The sequence below is a fragment of the Dromaius novaehollandiae genome, chromosome W (assembly GCF_036370855.1).
Source record: "Dromaius novaehollandiae isolate bDroNov1 chromosome W, bDroNov1.hap1, whole genome shotgun sequence".
Taxonomy (NCBI): domain Eukaryota; kingdom Metazoa; phylum Chordata; class Aves; order Casuariiformes; family Dromaiidae; genus Dromaius; species Dromaius novaehollandiae.
The window spans coordinates 48,927,734-48,951,586 of NC_088130.1; the positions used below are offsets into that span (position 1 = coordinate 48,927,734).

General features: G+C 42.1%; 1 protein-coding gene and 1 long non-coding RNA gene across 6 annotated transcripts in view; one reads left to right on the top strand and one right to left on the bottom strand.

The window, feature by feature from the left end:
- The window catches only part of LOC112995750 (zinc finger SWIM domain-containing protein 6), a 115,100-nt gene extending 103,748 nt beyond the window's left edge, over positions 1 to 11,352 (bottom strand). Inside the window, exon 1 of one of the 2 annotated variants that reach the window (XM_064500711.1) lies at positions 10,784 to 11,352. In XM_064500711.1, coding sequence (XP_064356781.1) covers positions 10,784 to 11,297 — 514 coding nt within the window. In that variant the 5' untranslated portion in view covers positions 11,298 to 11,352. Of the gene's footprint in view, positions 1 to 9,957; positions 10,027 to 10,783 lie in introns of those variants that run through there. The other variant, XM_064500712.1, reaches the window with a different exon arrangement.
- A 164-nt stretch (positions 11,353 to 11,516) lies between these two features.
- LOC112995754 (uncharacterized) lies at positions 11,517 to 21,636 on the top strand. 4 transcript variants are annotated; one of them, XR_010385854.1, is made up of 4 exons: positions 11,517 to 11,931; positions 12,332 to 12,392; positions 14,214 to 14,324; positions 14,414 to 21,636. It is a non-coding gene; the product is annotated as an uncharacterized LOC112995754 (long non-coding RNA). The 4 variants fall into 4 exon arrangements; XR_010385856.1 differs by lacking the exon at positions 11,517 to 11,931 and having other exon boundaries at positions 11,940 to 12,392; positions 14,414 to 14,772; positions 17,232 to 21,636; XR_010385855.1 differs by lacking the exon at positions 12,332 to 12,392.
- Positions 21,637 to 23,853: the final 2,217 nt, after the last annotated feature.

Genomic DNA, 23,853 nt, shown 5'->3' on the forward strand with positions numbered 1-23,853 from the left:
AGTGTCTCACTGCACAGTCATCCTCCTCTGCTTCCTCCTTTCAGTAGATGTTTCTCAACAGTTATCCCTACCTCTTAACTTCCTTTTGTTATTCAAGAAGGGAGGGGAAGTCAGACCTCATTACAGGCAGGGATTCACTAAAGTACTTGCTCATGATTCACATCTCTTTCCATTTATCCAGTCTAACATTTCACTAGCTATCCTTTCACATGTTTGAGTAATCAGGAAGTAGCAGCTTTGATCTTACTGCCATCTTGCTCCTTCCAAGGTTACTCTATGTATTGGGAGTATTTAGTTTTCTGACTACATCAGCACCCTTCCTTGTCCCCCTTTTCCTGTGCAAATAAGTCTTTCCTTTCAAACCTAAAAAAAACTTTGGATGTTTTAACTATTGTGATTACAATACTCACCTTTGTTCTACACTAACTTTCCCAAGGTTATATATAATATATACAATATATAGCCCTAAAAAATCAAAAACCCCTCAGTTGTTCATGTGTCTGGGTACCACAAATATTTACTGCTGGGGAAAAAAAGGATAAGAACACACATCCCTGTCCAATTTCTCTTTTTGAAATACAGAATGCCTACTGTTTGACTGTACTTTTTAGTAAAACAAATTCAGTTTTATTCTATACAGGATCCTATCAATACACATTTAAGCCTAAGAATAAATCTGTTTCAAATAGTTGTACAAAATGGAGTCAATGGCTTTGTTTTACCATTGGGTCACGGAGGCTCCATAGTCACAAGAGAAGTAGTTTCCACTTTCGATAAACTGAAAGTACAGTCTGACGAACACCCGGCAGTTTAAATAGAAAGTTAGCATTTTCTGAAGAAAGAATATTTCCTCAGTGTGTCAGATACCTTACATCCCAATTTCAGTTTTATAAATAAAATGGAAAACAGTGAAGACCCAGTTCATAATCTTAAGCAATTCTTATGGTTTCAAAAGCTACAGGACAGTCAAGTTACAGCTTGCCAATCTGCTGTCCATTTTGAAAGCCTTGTTTCATTTTGTAGGAAAGAATCCATCAGCTTCCATGCCTTTGCTAATACCCACTGGAGGCAAATCAGATAGAGAGAGCAGTCACTTGCATTGGATCATCGCTAAATACAACTCTTCCAGGATCTACTGAGCTCTCATTGACCTCTACCTTATCGCAGGCATCATTACCTCCCCACTTCTCCTCCTAGCCTCTCATCTATGAAGGTCAGCCCAACATTGTACTGTCTTTCTTCTCTTCAAGAGCATGTGCCAAACTCTTATTTACTCCTAAATACTTCTTCACTCCAGCCAGTCACTTATATTTACCATCTATGTAACAAGAAATTAATGCCTGTGAATTATTGCCAGGATACATGATAAACAACAAAGTTTGATCACGGAAAACTGTCAGTAAAACTAAGCAGTATGTTGCTTTTAAAATTTCTAAGTAGCACTAATCAAGTTACTGTCAGCTTCCTTATCCCATCAGACTACCAAGGCATCTGTTACATCAAGTCCCATTTCTAGTAACCGTCTACCATTTCTGAGTAGCACATTCAGCTGAAGTCATCTCTATTAGTTCATGCATTTAGATTTGACCAAGAGAACTGCACAGTGGTTCTCACATATCATGGCTTGCAATAACAAAAAGCTAAAAAACAGTTACACATTTTATATTGTCCTCATCCCTCCGCAATAGAAGAAGCAAAATTGAAGCTTCAAGCTTCTGTGTAATACAGCTACACTAAACCCAGACACAGATACAGAATATAATGGACTTGATATTTTATCCCCAAGACACTAATTGTAGTCAGTTTGCAAGGTTTCAGTTTACAACCTAAATCAATGGAGGAACTGAGACTCATTTTGCATCTACAACAGCAGCAGTACAGCCAGTTGTCCCAGTTGTCATTGGTCATAACAGAGTATTTCATAATAAAAGCATTCCAGGATTCCTTCCGGTAGTCAATATATTAAACAATTCATTTAGACTATCAATTCTGCCCTGTTCTTCAGCTGTTAAAGCAAAACGTTACAGCAAAAATGTCGTGAAGCATCACACGTCACACTTAGCGTGGTCACTGAGGCCAACTTTGTAAATACGCAAACGCGGGTTTTACTATGACTACTTCTCAAGCGCCCAAAGCAGTGCATTGTCTTCCAACAAAACGAGAAGGAAAAGAAGCACTTCATTGATGCTACTGCTGTGCAAGCAATCAATAGCTTACTGTAAGATCCTCCATGCAACCTCAATAACCAGCTCCTGTTTTCCAGAAGATTCCAGGAAGAATATCTGTAAACATTTCTGCTAATAAATTTTTAACACGAGTGTTTTATCCGGCATTATGTTACAGCCAAAACTAAACTGGCAAAGATGACCAGCCACCAAGCATGTGAAACCCTGGCGACAACACTATTTGCACTTGCTTATACTTTCCACAAATGTACTCTCAAGCTCATCACTAATTACCAAATATGGATTGATGCTCTATGAACTTTAGACTGGTCAAAATATCAAAGCTGAATCTAGAAATTAAATATTAATAAAACTCACCAGCTGCTCCTGACAAGGGTAAGCTAAAAGCAGATTTGATGATGAGAGTTTGTGCTGCCTCTATGCTCAGCACACATTACTGAGCATGTGTATGCAGAAAGAAGACAAGCCGCTAGTATAAAATAAGAAAAAGTTCAACTCTAAGCAAAAGGAAACAAATCCAAAAGAGCCGATGTTGATAAAAACCTTTACTAAAAATCTTGCTTTTAACACAAGTTTAATATTAAAAATATGAACATAATTAGAATACATGTGAACTTGATTTATCTAGTGTATTACAGATTGTAAATTTGTCTCACACTTTATAAAACAGTTTATCCAATTTTAAGTGCCTCAATGGTCAAATGTTCTTTATATCATTAGTCAATATAAATTAAACATTGTAGTCAGCTGCACAATTCCCGCACTGTATTTGCATTACTACCGGCTGTCAGTAACCAGTTAGCAGTTAAGCTTGGCATGCATACAACCAAGTGTCTCATTTCTTAGAAGTCATACAGCTATGCAACATTTGATTTTCTTAGTCTTTAAAATGATTGTTTGAATGTAATTAACTTTTGGCCAAAAAAAAAAAACCAAAACAAAACAAAAAAAACACACAGACACAATAAAGATATATTAACGCCTACTTCTGTGAAATTTCTTCCTATTATGCCATTTTCCCCACAGACATTTTTCGGGCAATTCCATAATGTATTAGAGGTCTGACACCAATTAACAATGAAAGATGACTTATGTAAACAGGCAGATTGTTAAATAAAGCAGGACAAAAGGTAAGTCACCTGAATTTTTAGCACATTAATTCAGTAAATGAGCTTCCGATTTATCTGATCAGCTAGCTCTACTAGTGTGCATTTAAACTTACTGACAGGTTTTACTGCATCCTTCCAATTAACGTCAGACCTTCTCAGCCATTGCCCATGCATTTGCAAAGCCAAAACTTCGAGATATTTCAAAAACTGTCAAATGCACTCACTTGCAACAAGGAATAGAAGGCTAGAGTAAAAAAGAAAAAAATTAAGCTCTCCTTTTTAAAGCATGTGATGGTGCACATCACAATTATCTTAAAATGGACTTTAAATACAGATAAAGATTCTCCTCTTCCACACTTTGTTTTTCAATTGTGAGAAGGGTTTAATCAAATATAGGTAGAAAGTCTGCATTAAGGGACCCTTCAGTCTACACGGAGCTGCATCAAATCAGAAAGTCTTTTGCACAACCACTAAGTTCCTACAGGAGGCCTTTTATCAGTTCTGACTTAACCACAAAGGAATTCTCTACTCCTCAGTTACTATTAGAAGGTTACACTCCCCTGGTCTGTTTACACATCTGCAGAATTAAGTCAGAAAAAAAGCTATTTTCAGATAGTGACTTAGATCACAAGTTCTCTAGACATCTTGGCCCTTAACAGTAGGGTGAATGCAACAAAAGACTAAATGCATATGGCTACCAAGTCAAAAGACAGCATGGTAATGCATCGCAAGGACATCACATAAATCATGGTAATTGGCATGTAGCTAGAAGGAGACTGCAAACCAGCATACAGCACCAGCCGACATCTCTAGAGATCCAGGTCACTGAAGGTTATGAAGCCATGTCAAGAACTACATACACATCCAGCAGAGAACAGCATTTTACATAGGTAGTTTAGATAGTAAACCAAGAGGAAAAACTGGAAGTTCAAGGAGACGGATCTCCCAGAACAACAAGTATAGTTATTGGACAGTACTCAAGTATTCACATGCTCTCAGGCTGACTGCATTCCAGGCAATCAGAATTCACATTAAATCTGTACCCTTGCTACAGATGAAAGCTTTTTAAAATTTCAAATTAGTTCCTGTCGCAGAGAACATTCAAAAATTAGAATAGCTTTTGTCAGTTAAAATAGTTTTTATTTTTGTTTTTAAAATTCATTAAATTCTCCCACCTAATCCCCAATGAAAATCTGCTGAAGAGAAAGAAAGTTATGGGGTGTCAACTGCATTCCTAAACTACCGCAACTTTGCACCAGTATTCTGTTACTAAAAAACTTCAGGATTTGTCTTGACATAACTAATTACCTAGGTAAGAGGTTACATTAAAATTGAAGCCACAAAGATGTATCGTACATCATGCAACCTAAAATACTCTATCCTCCACCAGTAAAAACTGCTATACAAGATAACCTATTTATAATGGGAGGAAGCGTGTCATTTTTTTCCTAGTAGTCAGTCACCTAGTCTTATATAAACCTGTTAAAACGAACCTTTATGAGAAAAATAGCAAACACTACAGCAAAACATAGCAACCAGGAATAGTAACGGATTTTTAAGGGAACCAATTTGTCCAGTGCTGACTTTCAAATAGCTTCAGCCTATCCTGACACACAGATTTTGCTTTTAATTAATTGTTCATCTCTGAAAGTTGGGGGGGGGGAGGGGAAAAAAAAGAAAGCATCAGCTGCTGGCATGACAACTGGCTACAATTCAAGAACTGCTACATACCAAAACATCTGATCATATACAGAGATGGAATCACTTTCTTGAACAGAAAGCAAGCTTTGAAAATGGAAATTGTTTACTTGGAAGTGAGGAAAGCCTTGAAATTAGGGGGAAAATGAAACATGAAAACTGACATAAAAACAAATAATGATTTTTTTTAGGTCAACAAAATATAAGCTTTTATAGAAAAGAGGTTTTTGTGTTTTAGAAATTTTAATGGGAAACGATTTACAGATTGTTTCTCCTTAAAAATAACTCTAGAACAGAAGTAATAACACTGTCCTTTAAAGAATAATTCTACATTAATAATTACAAAGAAAAACAGTAGAAAGTTTTATTTTCACCTCTTGGAATCTCTTTAAAATACTTTCTCTTGAAATTCAGATTAGATATTTTAGGAAAGATTAAAAAAGGCATGAGGCGATTTATTCAGTTTTCCACGTTTAGTAATCTGGTCTTGAAGGAAAACTTTTTTTTTTTTTTTAAGGTTTCCAAAGAAATTATTCAAGGTCAAGGATAGTACATTAGAGCACACATGCATACAGACTGAAAATAGCTTGCGTGTTCCCTAATTAATGCATTGCATTCCAAATCTAACAAGGAAACTGGAATGCATTCAGATGTCTCTCTTTCAGGAAGAAATCTTTAAAAATGAGTTCACTGGTTTCTGTTCCGGAACTCAGAAATACTGGTAGATACTTCTTAAAGTGAACTGAAACTGGAATCAGTGAAGATATTTTTGCAAGACTGTAATAGTCTTGGAACTGATTCAAAAAGAAAAAAAAAAGTCCAGCAAGAAGACAGACATTTGTTTACTCCCCTACCACAATACTGTATTGACAAATTCTGGATTACTTGTTTTAGTCATACATTCCTAACCAAACCCCAACATCAGGCTGACTGCTATAGAAATCATACTTGTTTCTTTGGCATGTCAGCAGACACGCCACATACTGCCTGTTTGAGGAGGACGAGAAGTTTAACACAACCTTCTCTGGTTGGAAAAGGGTCACTACACACACCACGACAATTCAGAACCACAGGACACCACAAAGCTGATGCAAAACAGACAGCTTACAGCTCCAGAAATGACAGCCTTAATTGAGTCATGCAATTTAGCATTACTTACATTAGAAAAAAATGTTTTACTAAATCCACATGTCCTACAGGTTTCATCAACAACTAGGTATATATTGCTTGCTTCAGTGGAGAACATCATGCCTGCCAAAAAGTGCATTTCAATTTACAGCACAAAGATGTTTGTGCCAGCTTTGATAAAATACGCAGTGTCATTTTATCAACGGAAAGGTGCTTCACACGATATTGTTGGCACTACAATTAAACTTTACATTTACAAAACAAATTCCATTTGTTTTGCTTGCTGTACAATATCATGTTATTTTGGGCAAAGATGGCTATGAAGAACAAAAAAATGATTTACTAGAATCATCATCCTTTGAAAGGATCTGAAAGTTGCTGATCACCATACATACAGACTGCATTCAACCAGAATTAGAGAGCAGTTACCAACATGGTCTTGTAAAGCTTTCTGTTCCTGGTGAGAGGGAAGAGGAAAAAAAAGCAAGCTTCTCCTGGTTCTGAAAGCAATTACCAAGATTTAGCTCATATTTGCAAAAAAGGAAGATGGGGGGGGAATAATTAGCTGTAACAATAGATTATAAAAGCACCTCTGAGTCAGAAGATAAATACTTCTCATTAAAAGAAAATTGAAAAAAAAAATCACTAGTCTTTTAACTTCATTTAAGAATCAACTAAGGAAACATCCAGGGAGTTCCAACAATTACTTTACACTTGAGAAATTTTACTTTTTAGTTACATCCCCCGATCACATCTCACCGATAGGCTGTAGAAAATGAATCTGCAGTTCCACACTGATGATTCTGTTCAGCTGAACCCTCTTCCAGAGACAAGGTAGGGTTTTTTTTCTAGCTTACAATATTAACGTTAAATTCTAGAGCTGTGGTAAGCACCAGTCAATTAGTTCTTTACATTATTTTCCTTCCCTAGGAGTTTCTTCCCTCCAACTCTCTCTTGCCATTCATACCTAAGAGGCATGACTGCTGTGATTATAAAGTCTTACACTACCGTGCAAAGGGCTGTAACACCTTAAAGGAAGGCCTGCATGAGCAAGCAAGATCTATGCAGCAAAGACTAGCTGACCTCAAATTAAAGATGGACAAGGATATTCTAGGAGTACTTACATGACATATCAGAAAATCACTTCAAGTGCTTCTAATGTAGATGCAGCTACAGCAGCAAAACCGAGCTTTATACCACCACAGCCAATGCAGCCTCTGTCTTTCCCCAAGCAAAAAGAGTCATACCAACACACAGCACAGGGTTTTTTCCCTTCTCCCAGAATAGCTGCGTTAAGGGCCCTCGCCAGGTCAACTGTGCTATTGAGGGATCACGCCTCTTCCTAACCTTGACAGACACAGCTGTGACGACAATACAGTACTGTATACTAATTCGGGACTAACCTCAGAAACCAAATATACACTTCACCATCTAAAACTGTCTGCTCACTCTTGGCATCTTTATAAATTTAGCCAAATGCAACAGTCAATTTCTAATTTTCCTTCCAGATTGTTGTATTTACTCAGAGTGTTTTCATGTTTAGACTGCAATTATCACTAAAAATATTTAGTTTGAAATAAACAAAAAAACAAGTAGAAAAGCTTTGTTTTATATAGTTAAAAAGGTTTGTTTTAGGAGCCTGAATTCTGAATCTTTTTTAAATAAGCTAAGAAAAAAAATCCTTTGTCTGGTTCAAACATACCATTTTAAAAAAATACACTTTAAAAAAAGAAGAAAAAGGCCATCAATAGGTTTGATGCAAATAGAGTTTTTAAACCAACTTCTTTTGAGAAAAATCTTTCAAAATGAAGTGACACTAATTATTACACTGCAGCAATATCATTTAACTTCAAAATACACTAGCGGACAGCTTTTCTGCTTGATTATTAAAACCTATGTGTTTGACTAATGTGTTATCTTTCTTTTATTTAGGATTTCCTTCTAATTACAGATGGGAGATGAAAAAGTCAAAAGGGGGGCATGAAGCAGCATAAGATGAATAGTTTTAGAAAAAAAGAGTATAGAAACAAGGTTTTTTAAATTCTACTGCTTGAAAAAAGTTGCTATGATAAATTTGACTGGATGTTTACACACAGCTAGATTGCAAAATGTAAAATTCAGAAGCAAATGGTTCCATTAACTAGCTCTAAAATGAAATTTATGCGTCTCCCTCAGATATCAAATCCGGCATTCCCTGTTTATAGTAACACTTAGTGTAACAAGTAAGGCTGCTAGAATTGATATGTAATAAAACGTACTTTGTCCAATAACTGCACTTTTCCATAGTACAATAGTAAACATTTACAGAGTTTCCATTACTCATACTGCAAAGAACATAAGTTCACATTTATATGGTCACTAAACACGCACTTATATAAACTCAACATTAAGTTTTCCTCAACGCTACATATTCAGCTGTGTTATATGGAACCAATTCCATTCTCCACCCAATACAGCTCACTGCAGTTGAATTTGCTTTCACAGTTGCACTGTTTTGCTTCACAAGGAGTATCTCACTGGCAAGAGTCTTTACCAGCCCTAATGACACAGCTACCCCAAATCATACGAGGAGTTTCCTGCGAGCACCCAGCCCACCCGAAGCTTTCCACTGCTCCCTCACTGGCCAAGCCCAAAGACTCTGCCACAGCAACTGACATGTTTCATATCACCACTTTCCACTATTTTTGCACAGCTTTCCAGAAGAGGCTCTCATAAGTTAAAAAAAAGAGTGTATTTTCAGCAGTATGTATAGTGTTTGTTTGGAATGTGTTTAAGGGCTCCAGAAGCAGCAGTCAACACTTCAGTCGTATTTATGCATATTTTCTTTCTTCACACTGACCCTTGCCAACATTACTCAGTGCCCCCCCCCCCTTTTGAAGCTATACAAAAAGTTACTTTTTTCTTTCACAACTACTCACTGAGGCCTATTCCACTGCTGAAAGCAAGCAAAGCAAAGCCCACGCTGGGTGTCTGTCTCCTGGAGGAGATTGCATCTTTTATTTATCGCCCCTTGGCTTTATTTTCACAGTGAATTCCTGGCTTAAATGTAATCAGCCAAGAAACCCTCCCTATGTGCACTCCTGTCATTCCTCATCGCTTGCAAACAGAATCAAGTGCAAGCAGAGGAAAAAAAACCTCAGCATCGCCAATCGAACCGAAGCAGCCCTACTTCTGGTTCTGACAGTCCCGAGGAACCACAGACGTGCCTCAGACCTTTGGAAAGCGAAGGAAAGCCAAAAGATGAAACTTATAAGAAAGTTAATTAGATTAAAATAAAAAAGAGAGTGATTGTCTCAAAGCTGAACTCCCCCTAGGCAGGAGGGAAGGGCGCCGAGCCTGGAAACAGCAGCAGCGCTTCCCGTCGGAGAAGAGGCGGCCGCGGGCACGGGCTCCCCGCGGGGCCGGCAGCGAGCGGCGGCGCCGGGGCACGGACGGGCCGGGCCGGGCCGCACCGCACCGCCCCGCGGGCCGCCGGCGGGAGCGCGGCGCAGCCCTCCGCGCCCTTTGTCAGAGCCTCGCCGTTTCGCCGGCGGTGAAAAGAAATAAAGAGCCTCTTTTGTCTGGCTTCCCCTTTCGGGGCGGGGGGAGGGGGAGCGGCAGAAAACTGAAAAGGACGCAAATAAACATGAAAATGAGAACAAAGTGCCCGGCCCCCTCCCGCTCCGCGGGGCATCGCCCGGCGGCGCAGCCCGGCCGCCCCCCGCGCACAAAGCGGCCGCGGCCCGACCCCCCCCCCCCGCGGAAGTTTCACCGGGGAGCGACCCCCGGGCGGGGGGCAAGCCGGGCCCGAGACCCCCCGGGACCCCGTGCGGCGCGCCGGCGGGGCGGACACCCACCTCCGGGGCCGCCGGGAGCCGCCACCGCCCGGGGCGGCGGCGGGGGAGCGTCGTCCAGCGCGGGCAGAGCCGCCGCGTCCCGCCCCCCCCGCCGCTGTCACGGGGCGGCCGCGGCCCCCCGCGCCCCGCCCGGCCCCGCCGCCCCGGCCGCCGGGTGCGGGGCCGCCGCCGCTGCCCGGGAGGCGCCTTTGTTCGCGGCTCCCCCCGCCGCCGCCGCGCTCGCCCGGCGGAGCCGCTCCCGGGTCTCGCGCTCGGTTTTATTCCTTTATTTCGGGTAACGGCGCATCCCGCCCCCGCCCCCCCCGCCGCCTTCTGCTGATTCATTTCCACCCGCGGCCGCGGTCCCGGGGGGAGGGGGCGGCGGCGGCATCTCTCTCGCTCTATTGTGGCTCGGGGTATTAGGATGACCCGGATTACCGGGGGTGGAGGCGGGGAGGGGACGCGCCGCGCCGCGCCGGGCGGGATTACGCGGCGCCGGTGGCCGGGCGCGGGGGCAGCGGCGGGGCCCGGCCGGCCGTGTCAAGGAGACAGGGGCCGGCGGCGCCGCTCCGCGCCGGGGATGCGAGGGGGAGGAGACTGGCAGAGGAAGTTGCACGGCCCGGATTTCGGGGTGGAAGTGCGGGGCTGCGCGGCCGGACCGCCGGCGAGGGGGCTCCGGCCCGCGCCCCCGCGGGAGCCGCCGGCGGGCGGGGGCGGCGCAGGTGGCGGCGCCGGGGGGCAGCGGCGGGGGCACGGCCGGCGGCGGCGCCCCGCCGCGGAGGGGAGGGGAGGGAGGGGAGGGGGCCGGCGGCGCGGCCGCGGAGCGCGGCCCCGGCCAGTGACTCACCGACTTGCAGGACGTTGTCGACGCAGCCGCCGTCGAGCAGCGCGATGCCCCTGCGGAAGGGCAGGCGGGTCTCGTCGGCGGCGGCGGAGTCGGCGGCCCCGCCGGGCGCGGTGCCGGAGGCGGCCCCCCCGGGGACGGCGGCGGGGTCCTCGGCGCCGGTGTTGAAGGAGGAGTACATGCAGATCTCCCTCTCGCTGCGGGGGAAGGACCAGTAGACGATCCTGCGCTGCACCGGCTCCGGGATCCGCTCGAAGCGCTCCTCCACCCGCTGGAAGGGCCACTTCTCCGCCACCTTGCGAGCCGCGATGTCCAGCAGGGACTCGGGGCTCTGGGTCTTGCCGAGCGGCAGCAGCCCCAGGGCGGCGGCGGCGGCTGCGGAGGAGGGTCCGGCGCAGAGCGCCCCGCTGCCGGGTCCGGCGCCGCCCGCCCGCTGGCCCGGCCTGCACCCCGACCCATAGCCGGGTCTGCAGCAGAGGCGCTTCGCGGGGGGAGGGAGCTGACCGCGCTCCGCCATGATCGCGCCGCTTCTAAGCAGACAGCGGAAGTGGCTGTACCCTATAAACGGCACCAGGAAGCGGGCGAGCGGCCGCGAGCGCCGCGCGCCCCGCCCCCTTTTGCCCTTACATGGGCTCGTGGGCGGGGCCTCCCGGCCTCGCCCACGGCGAGGGGGCGGCGCCTTATGCAAATCGGCGCCACAAACATAAATAGAACGGCCCGAGGAAGGCTCGTTCCACGCGCCGGTGGGAGGGGGACGAGGGGCGCGCGCGCTCGCTCGCGCTCTCCTGCCTCCGGCTGCGCGGGGCGGGGCGGGGACGCCGTGTCGATGTGTCGCCTTCTTCTCCCCCGCACCCTCCGCTGATGTCACGCGCGCAAGCCCGGGCGCGCCTGGCGCGCGTGGTGGGAAAAGGGGGCGGTGCCGGCGGCGCCCTCAGTGGCACCATGTAGGGAATGGAATGCGGGGGCGGGGCCGCCGCGGCCTCAACCCGGTCACCTCTGCTGGGAAAGCCGGGAGGGGGGAGCGAGCGCAGGGAAATACGGTAACGGCACAGGAGCGGCAGCGGCCGCCCGGGGAAGACGGGGGCTGGCCCGCCTCCAGCCGCGCTGCCGGCGCTGGAGCTGCGGCGAGACGGCGGAGACGCGGCGAACAGGTGAGAGGCGTCCCCGGCGGGCTCGCAACGGCTGCGGCCCCGCGCGGGGAGAGAGGGGCCTGGACTCCTGCCCCAGAGAAAAATTACGGGCCTCGCCTGTTTCAGCCCGCCTCTAGGGCAGCAGCCGGGGTCGTTTTCCCCACGCGCGGCTGAAGCAGCCTTGGGCGCGGCCGTGTGGGGCGAAGCCAGTTTCAGGTCGCCCCTGGGGCGGGAGCCGCGGTCGGTTTCCCCACGCGTGACGCAAGCAGCCCACCCCCGCCCCCTCAGGCTGTCCCGTCTATCACAGGCACTACGGTAGCCGGCCCGTGCCGGCCGCGCGCGGCCCCACGCGCGCTGCCGCGGCCGTTACTGGTCCGGGGAGCGCGGGGCGCGGGCTGGACGTTAACGCCTCGCTCCGCAGATGGCCCGGGCTGGAACCGCTCCGGTAGCCCAAGGTGAAGGGCTTGGTGCCACAACCCGCAGTGAGTAAATCGAATGCAATTAAAATATTATGTTTGCCTTGGTGTTGGAAGACCTATAAAAAAATGCTGTATTAACCATCTGTTCTGGTTAATTTTTAGCGAGTGGGTATAATGGGTGTAATGCTCGCAGCCTCCATAGTGCATAAAGTAAAAAGGATTTTTATTATGATTATTTTCAGGATCCGCTCAAATAAACCATTCAAAAATCATACTGGCTGTTCAAATTAAATGGCCTTCCTTGAAAAAGAAAATACAATAGCAGCCTCAAAATCAGAATATAAGACTCCTAAATAAGACAAAATAAACCCCAAGTGAAGTCTGTGTTCTGTTACCTCCACTTGCAGCAGGGAATGATGGATACAATTCTAGCCCTAGTTACAGACAGGCTGCTGATGCAAAATATTATAGAAATACCACACAGGAAAGACCAGAGCTAACGAATAAAGCTGATAACGTTTTCTTTTTTCTTGTGGAGGGAGACTTTGATATAACCTTATTTTAGAACAATGAACTTTTCTTCTTTTTAATGGAATTAAACGTTCTGATAAACATTACTTCGAAAATATTTTTTTAGCAACTTGCAGTGGAAAAAACACCTATATATCTTGCTTCCTTTTAACAGTGAATAGCAATTGCTGACATGTTATGCAGAATCCCTAATTTGAGTGCCGTATTGCTTCATTTGCTCGTGTAGGCTAACATCCAGCTGGACTACATTTTCCATGATGCAGTGCAACTGTGTAGTTGGGACGTGCAGGTCAGGGGAGATGGCTCCATCAGGGAACACTGCTCAAAGAATGTCAAGGGTGTCAGGTGTGAGATCTGGGAAACACAACTAGCGTCAAGCTAACTTGAAACTTAGTACCTATTTTTGTTCTCCCCAAAAACCTGGACTAGGGCAATAATTTATTTTTTAAACAGGTGATTGAATAGTTTTGCAGAAACTGCATTTTCTATTAAAAATGGATGAGAAATTCAGTCAACTTTATCAAACTTGCTGACTTAGATTTCTAGAGAAAGATTGGAGGAAAATCTGACAATGGTTTAGAATATGCAAGTATTGGCTTTTTGGTATGCTACTAAGCTCTTAGTAGCATTGACTTGTAATTTCTCAAGATAATTTTTCTATGTCTAGGAATTGAACCTTTTTGCTTTTTTGTTATTGTCATTTGCTTGTGTTAAGAAAACAGCTGATGGTTTTGAGCGAAGATGTTTAAACTGCAGACTAACAGACGGGGTTCAGCATACCTTATTTTCTGTGTATTCTATGATTTGTTTTTTTCTTTGGGATCACAAGAGCTACCTTCTGGGAAGAAAATGAGTGTAAACTGATGTAAGGTGCTTCCCAAGTACAAATGGTCACTCTTGAGGCATTGGTTTCACACGTTTGCAGACACCTTGCTAGGATGTCAGCTGGCTTCTCATCATTTTAGGCATGTATCTTCCAAGGGATCCACTGCATTTATATACTTACTAAATTTGGGGGGTATTTGGGAGCCTGAACACTACAGGCAAGAAATGAGGACACTGTGTTTTCCTTTGCTATTAGAATAGTATTGATTTCAGGATTTCTGAGAGTAGAGAAAGGGGAATGTAGAAGGTAAGAAATGAATAACTTTATGATGGCCTATGTATATATATGAGAGCAGAAAAAATATATATTTAATTTTGTCCCCATTACTTAATCTTTGTTAAGAATTCTCCACATCTTGAAGCAATTTTTCTTGTGTGTTGTTCAAGCGTTATTTCTGTTCTAAGCAAGTGTCTAGCAAGTCAGTAAAAATGCTCTTCTAAATTGGGTAATGACTTGTTCTTTACCAGGTCTTAGCCGCCTGCTGCAGTAAAAATAACACCCTAATACCACTGGAAGAATTCTTCATGTCATAATAAACAAGCTGTACACTAAGAATTGAGAAATAAGAAGAGTGAGAGGTATGCCAATGAGAAATAAAATATCTATGACAAGTAAAAGTAGCCTATGAGTCAATTATTTCAACTTAGTAATTTTTTTACCTTTTCAGATCTGGGGAAAAGAATAATCAAAAATTGACTTAAGAAATCCTAGAGAAAAGCAGAGGAAAAAGCCCATAAATGCACCTGTTCCATTCATCTACCACTCAGCGGAAATAGCTGCTTCCCATTAACTGGGCTAGGGGGTAAATGAAGCATCTTTGTTCTTGAGGTTATGCCACAAGCATCGGGTACACTTCTCCTGGGCTGCTCCTGCGCTGATGTACCTGTACAACAGCAGTAGCACTAACAGCTTACAAGTTATAATCTAAGCCTGAAGTTCCACTGTTCTGCCAGTGTTGCCCTTTGCTTTCAGAGAGTTAAATGAACTCAACAGGGAAGGAATGTTAATCCCAGTGAAGAAATTAAGGTGTGTTAAAGCCATGCCATAACTGTGTTTAAATTTGTAGTTAGTTGGGTTTTTTTTTTTTCAATAGGTGCTCTTTTGTCGGGAGACCTTACTGAGCCTTCATTTCCTCTTTTTCTGCTTCATGCTTTTAGAAGGGCTGTATTCCAGAGTTATACAGAGGGGAAAGAATGGCTGCAGAACAGCAACCTGAACTTGGTTAACATCCCACACTTAGCCAAAGGCTGTTCTGCAAGCTTCTTGGAAATACAGCCTTGGCAACAGCTCAGTTAAACTCTTTCTTAATAATGTTTCAAAGCACTAGGCCACTTGTGATCATTTTCAGTCATTGCAGTAACATATACAAGGCTTAGGTATTCTATAGGTTTTGCTTATTTAAAAGAAAAATCACATACAGCTGTACAGTTGTCTCTGTATGACATAAAAAAATGATCTGTATGTAGAAAACTCTAGATTTCAGACAACTGAGTGCTGGACAATACAAGTCACCCTGGTGGTTAAAACTTATCTGGAAAGATGAGAACAAGAACAACAACCATTAAGGGGAGACATGGCATTACTGCATTTAAGTAGACCAAAAGTCCAAATTCATGCTTTGCATAAAATATTTCTAAACACAGGGAGGTCAGGGAGTCAGAGATGCAGAGGAAAAAATTCGGGAAAGGAGACTGAAATTGGCAGGATTCTCAGAGCTAAAGCTCTAAGAAAAATTATTGAGAGTTAATTAAAAGTTTTAATAATTGAGTACAAGAAAAGCTGATCGATATACTGAAGCAAATGAATTTACAATGCTGAACACATCTTTTTTTAACCTGTTCCTTTACAGTTTTTTTTAGATAACTAAGCACTTTAGTTCCTATAAGAAAGCTATAGATATTATGGATTCCAAATGTATTTGTTGTTTGAAAGCTTGAAAAACAATGCTGTAGGAAAAGGCAGCTAATACAACTACACTTTGTGTTAGTTGCATGAAGTTCACAATTAGCAAATTATTTGGGAAAACAGACAGTAGGGATGAGAACTGATGAAGTAATCATCTTAAGATTGTAGATGAAGAAAATAGTACTGTTTGGTTCATATCTTCAGGTTTTTAAATCTTCTCTCAAATAGTTTTATTCACTGTGTTTGGAGACTATTTTTACCTATGAGTTAAAAATAGAAAGTCTGCCTTTAAAAGTCTGCCTTTTAAATCAAACCAAACACTCTAGGATAAATATTGCCAGCACTTTTAAGACTTTAGAGTTCTTCCATTAAAGTGAAAATAAACTAGCAGCACTGAATGAGGCCTTTCAAAATGCAGCTTTTTACCCTAATTAAATTCCACAATGATTCCAAAACCAGAGTCAGATGCTAGAGTCTAAAAACATTTAGGAAAATGTACTTAAAATGCTGAGCATGCTTTATCAGTTTTCTAGAATAGTGTAAAGAGAAAAACATCTTAATTTGAGCTAAATCCTCTTGACATTCATTGCTATGTCCTCTGCCTTTTTGTGGCTTGATACTTGACTTATGAAGTCATTCTGAGATGGACTGAAGGGGAGGGCATTGTGTATGCCAGAGTCTCAGAGCTATGTGAATTAATACTGCTCTGTATTTCCTCAAGGAATGAGCACATTCAGTTTACATTTATTGAGAATAGACCCTGGGAATGAATTATTTCTTCCTTATAAGGAGCCTTGTGTTGGGATATCTGTTGGGACAGTTTAGCTCACTACTGAGTTACTAGGGATAAAAGCATCACTGTTGCAAGTAAAGTGAAAGTGTGCAAGTGACTCCTGAAAGTTAAACATGTTGAACTGCTTTAGAAAGTTCAGAATTTCAAGGTCTTGGAACAGAGGAATAAGATCATCTCACCTTTCTTTAGAGTTTTAACTTACTCGCTTAACATTTGCAAAAGCCTAAAGCAGAAAATTCTGTCTCTGAGAGGAAGCTGTATTTAACATCACTGTAGATTTGTTGTGGCCTTCTACGGATCTAAGTTGCAAAATTTTTGAACTCTCAAAGTAAAAACAGTGTTATTCCTCTCGCAAATTTTTGTAAACTTTGTTTTTAGAGGTATATATTTCTCTAGGATCAATATAAGTTTGCCAAAAACTTCTCCCTCTAGAAATGTTTTTTTCCCCCTTTAATGCAAGTACATACACTTAATTTTGGTAAGGGGGTTGGGAAATCCGAAAAAAATAAAAATAAAAACAAGATTTCTAAAGCTTTAACCTGTTCTAGTGTCACACATTCTCCCCCAGAAATATGATAGACCAGTTCAGAAGTTAATCAATCAGTTGCAAAATGCCACTGATCTGTCTTCCAACACTTATAGGAACTCCTCAGCATATATAATGCACAGACAGTGAAGTATTGTTTAGTCAAAATTATGCTACTGATGGTCTAACTGGAAATATAATTGGACTGGCTTCTTGTGGATAAGCATTCTATGCTAACCAACTTACTTTTATCCTCTCTAGCTTCCTCCCTTTAAGCTGCACCACCGCTTTGGACTTCCTTGTATTAGACCCTACCCAATAGCCACTGGGCTATGGCAGGCAATGTATTCTTGGCTGGAAACTCTCATGCAAACCTCAATCCACTAATGTCAGGAACAAAAATCGTTGCTTACCCAGATGTTCTCCTGTGGCAAAGAAAGAAAATAAATACCTGCACAACTGTAACTAAAAATACTCAGAAGTCCATTTTCCAGGATGCAAAGTACTGGTAGAATGGCTCTGAGGCAAAAAAAAAAAAAAAAAAAAGACAAAAAAGAAAAAACCTCCTCCTCCCATCTGAGTCCAGATTCATTTGTGATGGCGAGAGAGCTGTACTGACAAGGAAACAGGTTAAATCTGCCAAAAAATTCAAACGGTATGCTCGCTGCAGGAGTTGAAGCTCCTGCCCTACAATGTACAGATGTGGTGCCTATTTCTAGGACCCTTGCTGTGCTGCTGCCTCTGTGTCTCCACCAACCCAGCCAAGACAGCAGTGCAAGGAGAGGAAAGTACAGCTAGTTAGCCAGCAATTGCTTCAACTATTTGCCAGTCTTCTGTGAACTGCTCTGCCTTTATAAATGATTACTGAGAACCTACAGAAGTTATGGAGGCAGAGGAAAGTCAGACATTGTTCAGCAATATTAAAATGGTTCCTGTTTAAATAACCGTCATTCTTTTAAAAAGCTGGGTACAATGTCTGCTTCCTCTAACTTAGTCACCAGTGATTGCATATGGTAAACTGGGGAAACTGCTTGAGCTGAACTTAAACATATTTTCTTAACAATCCGTTTATACTTTGATTCCCACTGGTTGTTAAACTCTTAATTCACAAATATTCAGAGTATTACAAACCTTCCTGTAGCTTTGCTGGAGCTGAAATACATCCAGTTAGGATTTGTAGAGTAGTCTTTTCTTGGTTGTATCAGTGACAAGCTTGCAAGGTAGTAGTCTCACAGCTGGCTCCCTTTGTGCAGTTTTAGCCCACTTAAACTGTGGTCACAACCTGAGGTAATTGAATCTGTCTTCAGGTACAAATTAGACAAACCTACACTCAGAACTTCTCACAGGAAGAAAATCCCTCCTCTTCCTCCCCATTATATAAGAATCTAGGCTTCCATCTGTCTCAAGCAGAGTACCCAAGTAGTATTGTAGCTGCACTGTGTCACAGTGCCCCCTGGTTTTTTTCATTTGTAGGACACAGTGAATACAGTCTGTGATGTGGATTAAGCTCTTTATTTTCATAAAATAGTTTAATGAAGTACAAAGTCTTATTCTGTTCCTCAGCCTATCTGGATTGGATATAAGGGCTTCTTTGTAATTCAGACACTCTGTGAAACAGAAGACTGAGATTTCCTGTATTGCAGAAATGTGCCATCGTGTTAAGCTTCATTTGGGCAAAGAGAACAACACGGAAGAATAATTAGTAAAGACCTGATACGGGTATAACATTTGGGGGATTTGTCTTTACTCTCTTCAGTTTTCATCTTCTATTTGTTGTAGCTGTGTAGCTGTATTTGGTGTCAACTCCATCCTTAAGCAGACTGCCATTTAAAAGCTATGGTATTGTATCAGATTGGGTTGAGCTAAGTAAAAACTTTGGCATTAAAAAAAGTATTAGAAATTTTGTAGCCCAAGTGCTAACTAGAACGATGTATCTTGTTTTACCATGCTATTCCTGCAAAGCCAAATGACTCAGCTGTGGGATGCTCCATCCCATTGGAGTTAAACACAGTTTACCAATGAATATCTTGGGTGATCTTGATATGCTTTTACTTTATTTTACACTAACTGTATATATTTGCTTTGTATATTAGTCTGTTTTTACCGCTTCTCTTTCCCATATCCCTTTGACAGTACTTCGATAGTGACAGTTCAGTATAGAAACAGACATTATACTTCTTTTTTCTAACTAATGCCCCCTAAACATTTCATCCACTTATGTTCCTACTTCTTATTCTTCCTGTTCTGCAATCTTGGAAATTGTACCAGAGCTAATATCTTGGCTAAGTCTTGTAATCAAATTCAGAAGATAGAGATAAAATATGGTTAGAGCTCTGCAGTAAAACTTTGTTAGAAAACCCACTACTTCTTTCTACTTCAGTAGCTTCAAAGGTTTCATTGGAATCCCTTTCTTGGAGCAGGGCTTTAATTCTTTTCCACTGGCATGTGGCTAAACAGCATCTAACTTTTGAAGTTGTTCTGAATAGAAAGGGAGAGCATTCTTCCTTTTCCTCTTCTATGCTCCAGGGATTAAGATGAGCAGAGAGATATGCCTCCACTGCACTTCTACACTTGGAATAACAGTGGCACAATGTACTCTTACTTTCCCAGAGTGCTAGTGCTTTGAGCCTGTTCCATGGGGATATTAGAATTTGCAAGAATTTGTCAGTATTTCTTAGTTTTAACTACTGAAAAGGAAGGGACCTCTTGATACTTAATATGTATCCATATTTCTTGAATAAATTGGGTAGGACTCACAGAATATCTGTCCTGTTGCTAGACACTGTCCTCTGCTGAGCTGTATTTGGGGACCTTCAAAAGCAACAGATAGAGGCACTATTTGTGGTGTGGTTCACACGCTGTAGGAGATACTGTGTCAGGCTGGCTGTAGGCTTAGGCAGATGTCACCATCAGCCACCCTAGGGATGTTGTGATCCATGAGCAGGAGGAATAGAAATCTGTTCTGGTGTGTTCATGTAAAATACATTTTTTCAGTTGTTCCAAAAAATGGAGGTTGCGGGTAGGGTAGGGACAGGTCTCTGTGAAGCCTCTGAATTCGTTGAGCTGTGATGGCTGCAGTGAAGATCCAATGCTATGTTACTGCTCTCCCCAAACTGTGAAGAAGGAAGAATCTCTCCAGTACGCTGAGTCAGAACTGCTTCCCAGTTAGTAACTTTCATACATGTTTCTCAGAGCTTCGTTACAGCCAGCACAAAAATCAACTTGTTCTTCTGTGGTTTCAGTGGTTCTGAGTAGCAGCAGCAAAGCCTGGCAGATGCTGTCCAGTTTTCACTTTGCTCAGGGCAGCAGCACATGCACCAAAGCTCTCCAAATGCAAACCTGGACAGCCAATACTGCATCAATTTGCACCCTATTCTGACCTTTCAGCTTATCTTTGCAAACATAAAGGCTTTGATTTCTGTATTTTAAAACAAAAGTTTACCGGCTGTGGTTGAATGGCTGTTTTGCATGTTCTCTAGGAAAGCTAGAGATGTTTACTTTAACAGGAAAGTAAGAAATCACTAGGGTATGGGTCAGGAGTGGAAGAACTGAGGAAGAGAAGGGCAGAAGTAATGCAAGCAAGACTTGGAGGATGATCTAGCGCCCAGCCCTTTGCCAACTCCACCCTCTAAATGGCATTTACCACCATGGAAATTGGATCCACCCTGGACTGATTCTAACATCAGGAAAATCCTCCTAAAATAACTCTGGACCTTACAAAAGTTGCAGTTTCCTCTCCCAATAATTGATGCTGTGGTGATGACCTCCATCTGGTACTCATGAGTTACAGTCACTACATCTGCTAAGGAGAAGAAGGCAACTTTTTCCTGTGTTCAGAATCTCTTGCCTTCTCTGCAGTGATGGACCTAGGAGTGAAAAATTGTTTGCTCAGTTCGAGCACTTCTTGAAAGGAATGGTATCCCCAGTACTGGCAACTTGGAAATGAAAATGCAACTTCTGTTTACTCAGGTTTTTAAGAAATGTAAATGAAGAGGAACCACTTTAATAGTACCTAGGGATCAGTCTAAATTCCATTATTGCCATTGAATGTGGGTTTATTTCATACTGTTTACTAAATTGGGAGTATAACCATGGCAACATTCAGGACACACTCTGTATGGATCTGCCAACACAAGAGTGAAATTAGCATTCAGAAGACAACTGCTTGGAAGTGGCTTGAGAGCTAAAAATCATGTTTCAGACTACAGTCAGGATAATGATAAACTTCAGCATCCGCAGAGTGAACATTATGCAAAACTTACTACTTCATCTTAAGCTAATCTCACCAAAAGTTTTTGTGGTATCATTTGTATAGGTTTTATCTGGCTAAGTAAAAGCATAATGATATAAATACATATATCCAGCTTTGATTCTGACAAGCCTCATAGCATTTTGTGTGAAGTATGCCTAAAAATACAAAAGCCAATAACCTTTTATGCTCAGCTGTAGTTGGTTGGATGGTTAAAATTACTTTGCTTGGAAAATATATAGAATTACAGTTCCTAGACAAGATGAAGGTTCTACTTTTTGCATATAAAGAAAAGAGGTGAGGGGTGAATGGAAATAAAGAGGGGAATGTAATAGGAACTTTCTGAGTTAGTCCTTTGCTGTTCCAGGTAATGTATTGATAAACTATTGATATCAATAAACTTAATCTAAGAGCTAACTTTTTGTTGTTGTTGCTTGTTGTTTCATTGAAGTTGTGGTCTAAGAGAATGAAATTGGACTGAATAATAGCTTGTTTCTTCACGTCTCTCCACAGGTCACTTCTTTCTGAAAGGAACATAATCAATGTAACTACACATTTCTTATTGAGAGTTACACCAGCTGTTGCAAGTAATGCTGAACAAAAATATTTCCCTGGTGACTTTTGCCTGCACTTTCATCTGTGGCTAACTTCACTGGTTTTGTTTAAGTCAGTTTCATCTTTTGTGTGCCTTTGTCACATAAAGACATATGTTTCTATAAATAAGCTTCACAAGTCATTTAGGAGATGTGTAGGAAAATGTAGAACTACTTTTAACTAACTTTTATAAGTTGGCTAGATTTTAAGCTGACTCTGCCCTTTTAACAGATGCTCAGAAAAGTGACTGTTCTTTATTGCCTCAACATACCATTTTGGGATAACACATCAGCCAGTCTGATGGAATACTTTATGCAGAATTACTACTTCCTCTGAGTCAGTGCTGTAAATGACAATTACGTCTGCAAAGAACACAGCATCATTCATCTCCCTTGCTGCCCTCATGACTAGAAGTGATACACCTAGGGAAGGGTATGTTACTCCTAACAATGATATGGATCTATAGAAATGATGGAATTGTCACTAGTAAAACACAAAAGACCAAAACATTGAATATTTGTTCTGTTTGGCGCATGTGGGTAAAAACTAATTTTTTATTACCTCACAAAGTGAGGAAATGCATCCTATTCCAGCAGTAACTCAGGAGTCTGTTAGCCATCAAAGTTAGGTTTAAAGAACCGCGTTCAGATAACTTTATCTATTTTTAAACTGACTGAGCAGCTCTCTGATTTGTTATTTTCTATAAATTAGAAACAGAAAGGCAAGCCAGAGGACTTGACGTAGCTAGAGTAGTCACAGTAAAAAGGCTAAGTAGGACGACCCAGATGTTTATTCACCATCAGTGTAACACCTATCTAGGCAAAATGATAGGTAACTCATACAAGTCTTATCAGTAAGCTATAAAAGGAAATCAGTAGAACTAATGTCAGTCCATAGGGGTGTATGAAAAATAGATATATTGACCCCAGTTTTATTAAATGACACACTTGATAAAAATAACAGTGTTTATGTAATAGTGTTTATGTAATACTTAGACTTTTTGCAGACATTTTGACTTATTGTTGCATGACACTTTTTATGTATCATGCTAGTTTAATCAATATGGCCTGTTAATTAATTGAATATTGGTTAACTGACAACTCAAAATGAAGCAGTAGATGGAGAATTCTAACTAGCAAGTATATTCATATGGGGATTATTTTAGGAGTTGCTTTTAGCCATGTGTTATTTAATGCTTGTATAAATTATATCAAAGATTTACAGAGTTATTAATGATAGCTCTAGATGATCCAAAAGATTGGGGATGTAATAAACAACAAAGATAAGTCATTGATGCAATCCAGATGACTTTGTTTAATAAATTGGTTGCAAGCAGACAAGTGTTTTGTGGCTAACTATAAAGTAATACATCTGTGAACAGTGAAGGCAGCCTGTCCTTTTTACCTGTTATTTAATCTTCCCACCAAATACCAGCACTCAAGAAAGAACAGACAGGACGCCCAAATTTGGGAGCCATCTGAACAAGGTGTTTTCAAAATACAATTCCCTAGTAAACACTGCTTCTTATTTTAGGGGAGACCAAGCCTCCGACTTTTTTCCCTAGGTATCCTTGCATATCTTGGCTCTGATCATCTCTAAAACATGCAGTTGTTATATGCTTACACAACTTTATTATGGCATCTCAGAGTAATGCTATAATATTCCCATGCTATAGCTTTACTCTACTTTTGAACATTATTGAACCAGTCTTTTTAAATATTTTGCTTATGCCATAGGTGCTTCACAACTTCAGTTACTCTTTCTCTGCATTATATAGCCTTTTCACATATATGTGTATGATGTCATTCAGAACTACATTTCCATCTTATCATCAGCAAGTGTACAGAGCATGTTTTTCCCCTGTGCAGACAATCCCCATGTTAAAGGCTCTTTTAGCTCTGCTACTGGCCCAGCTTATACAAGGCAGGATTAAAACTAGTGGACCTCTGAAAGAATGTATTTACTGTTCTTTCCATGTGCTCATTCTTCTGTGGCCTTCCAAGCTTCACTAATATCAGAGTTAGAGCCCTACAAAATTGC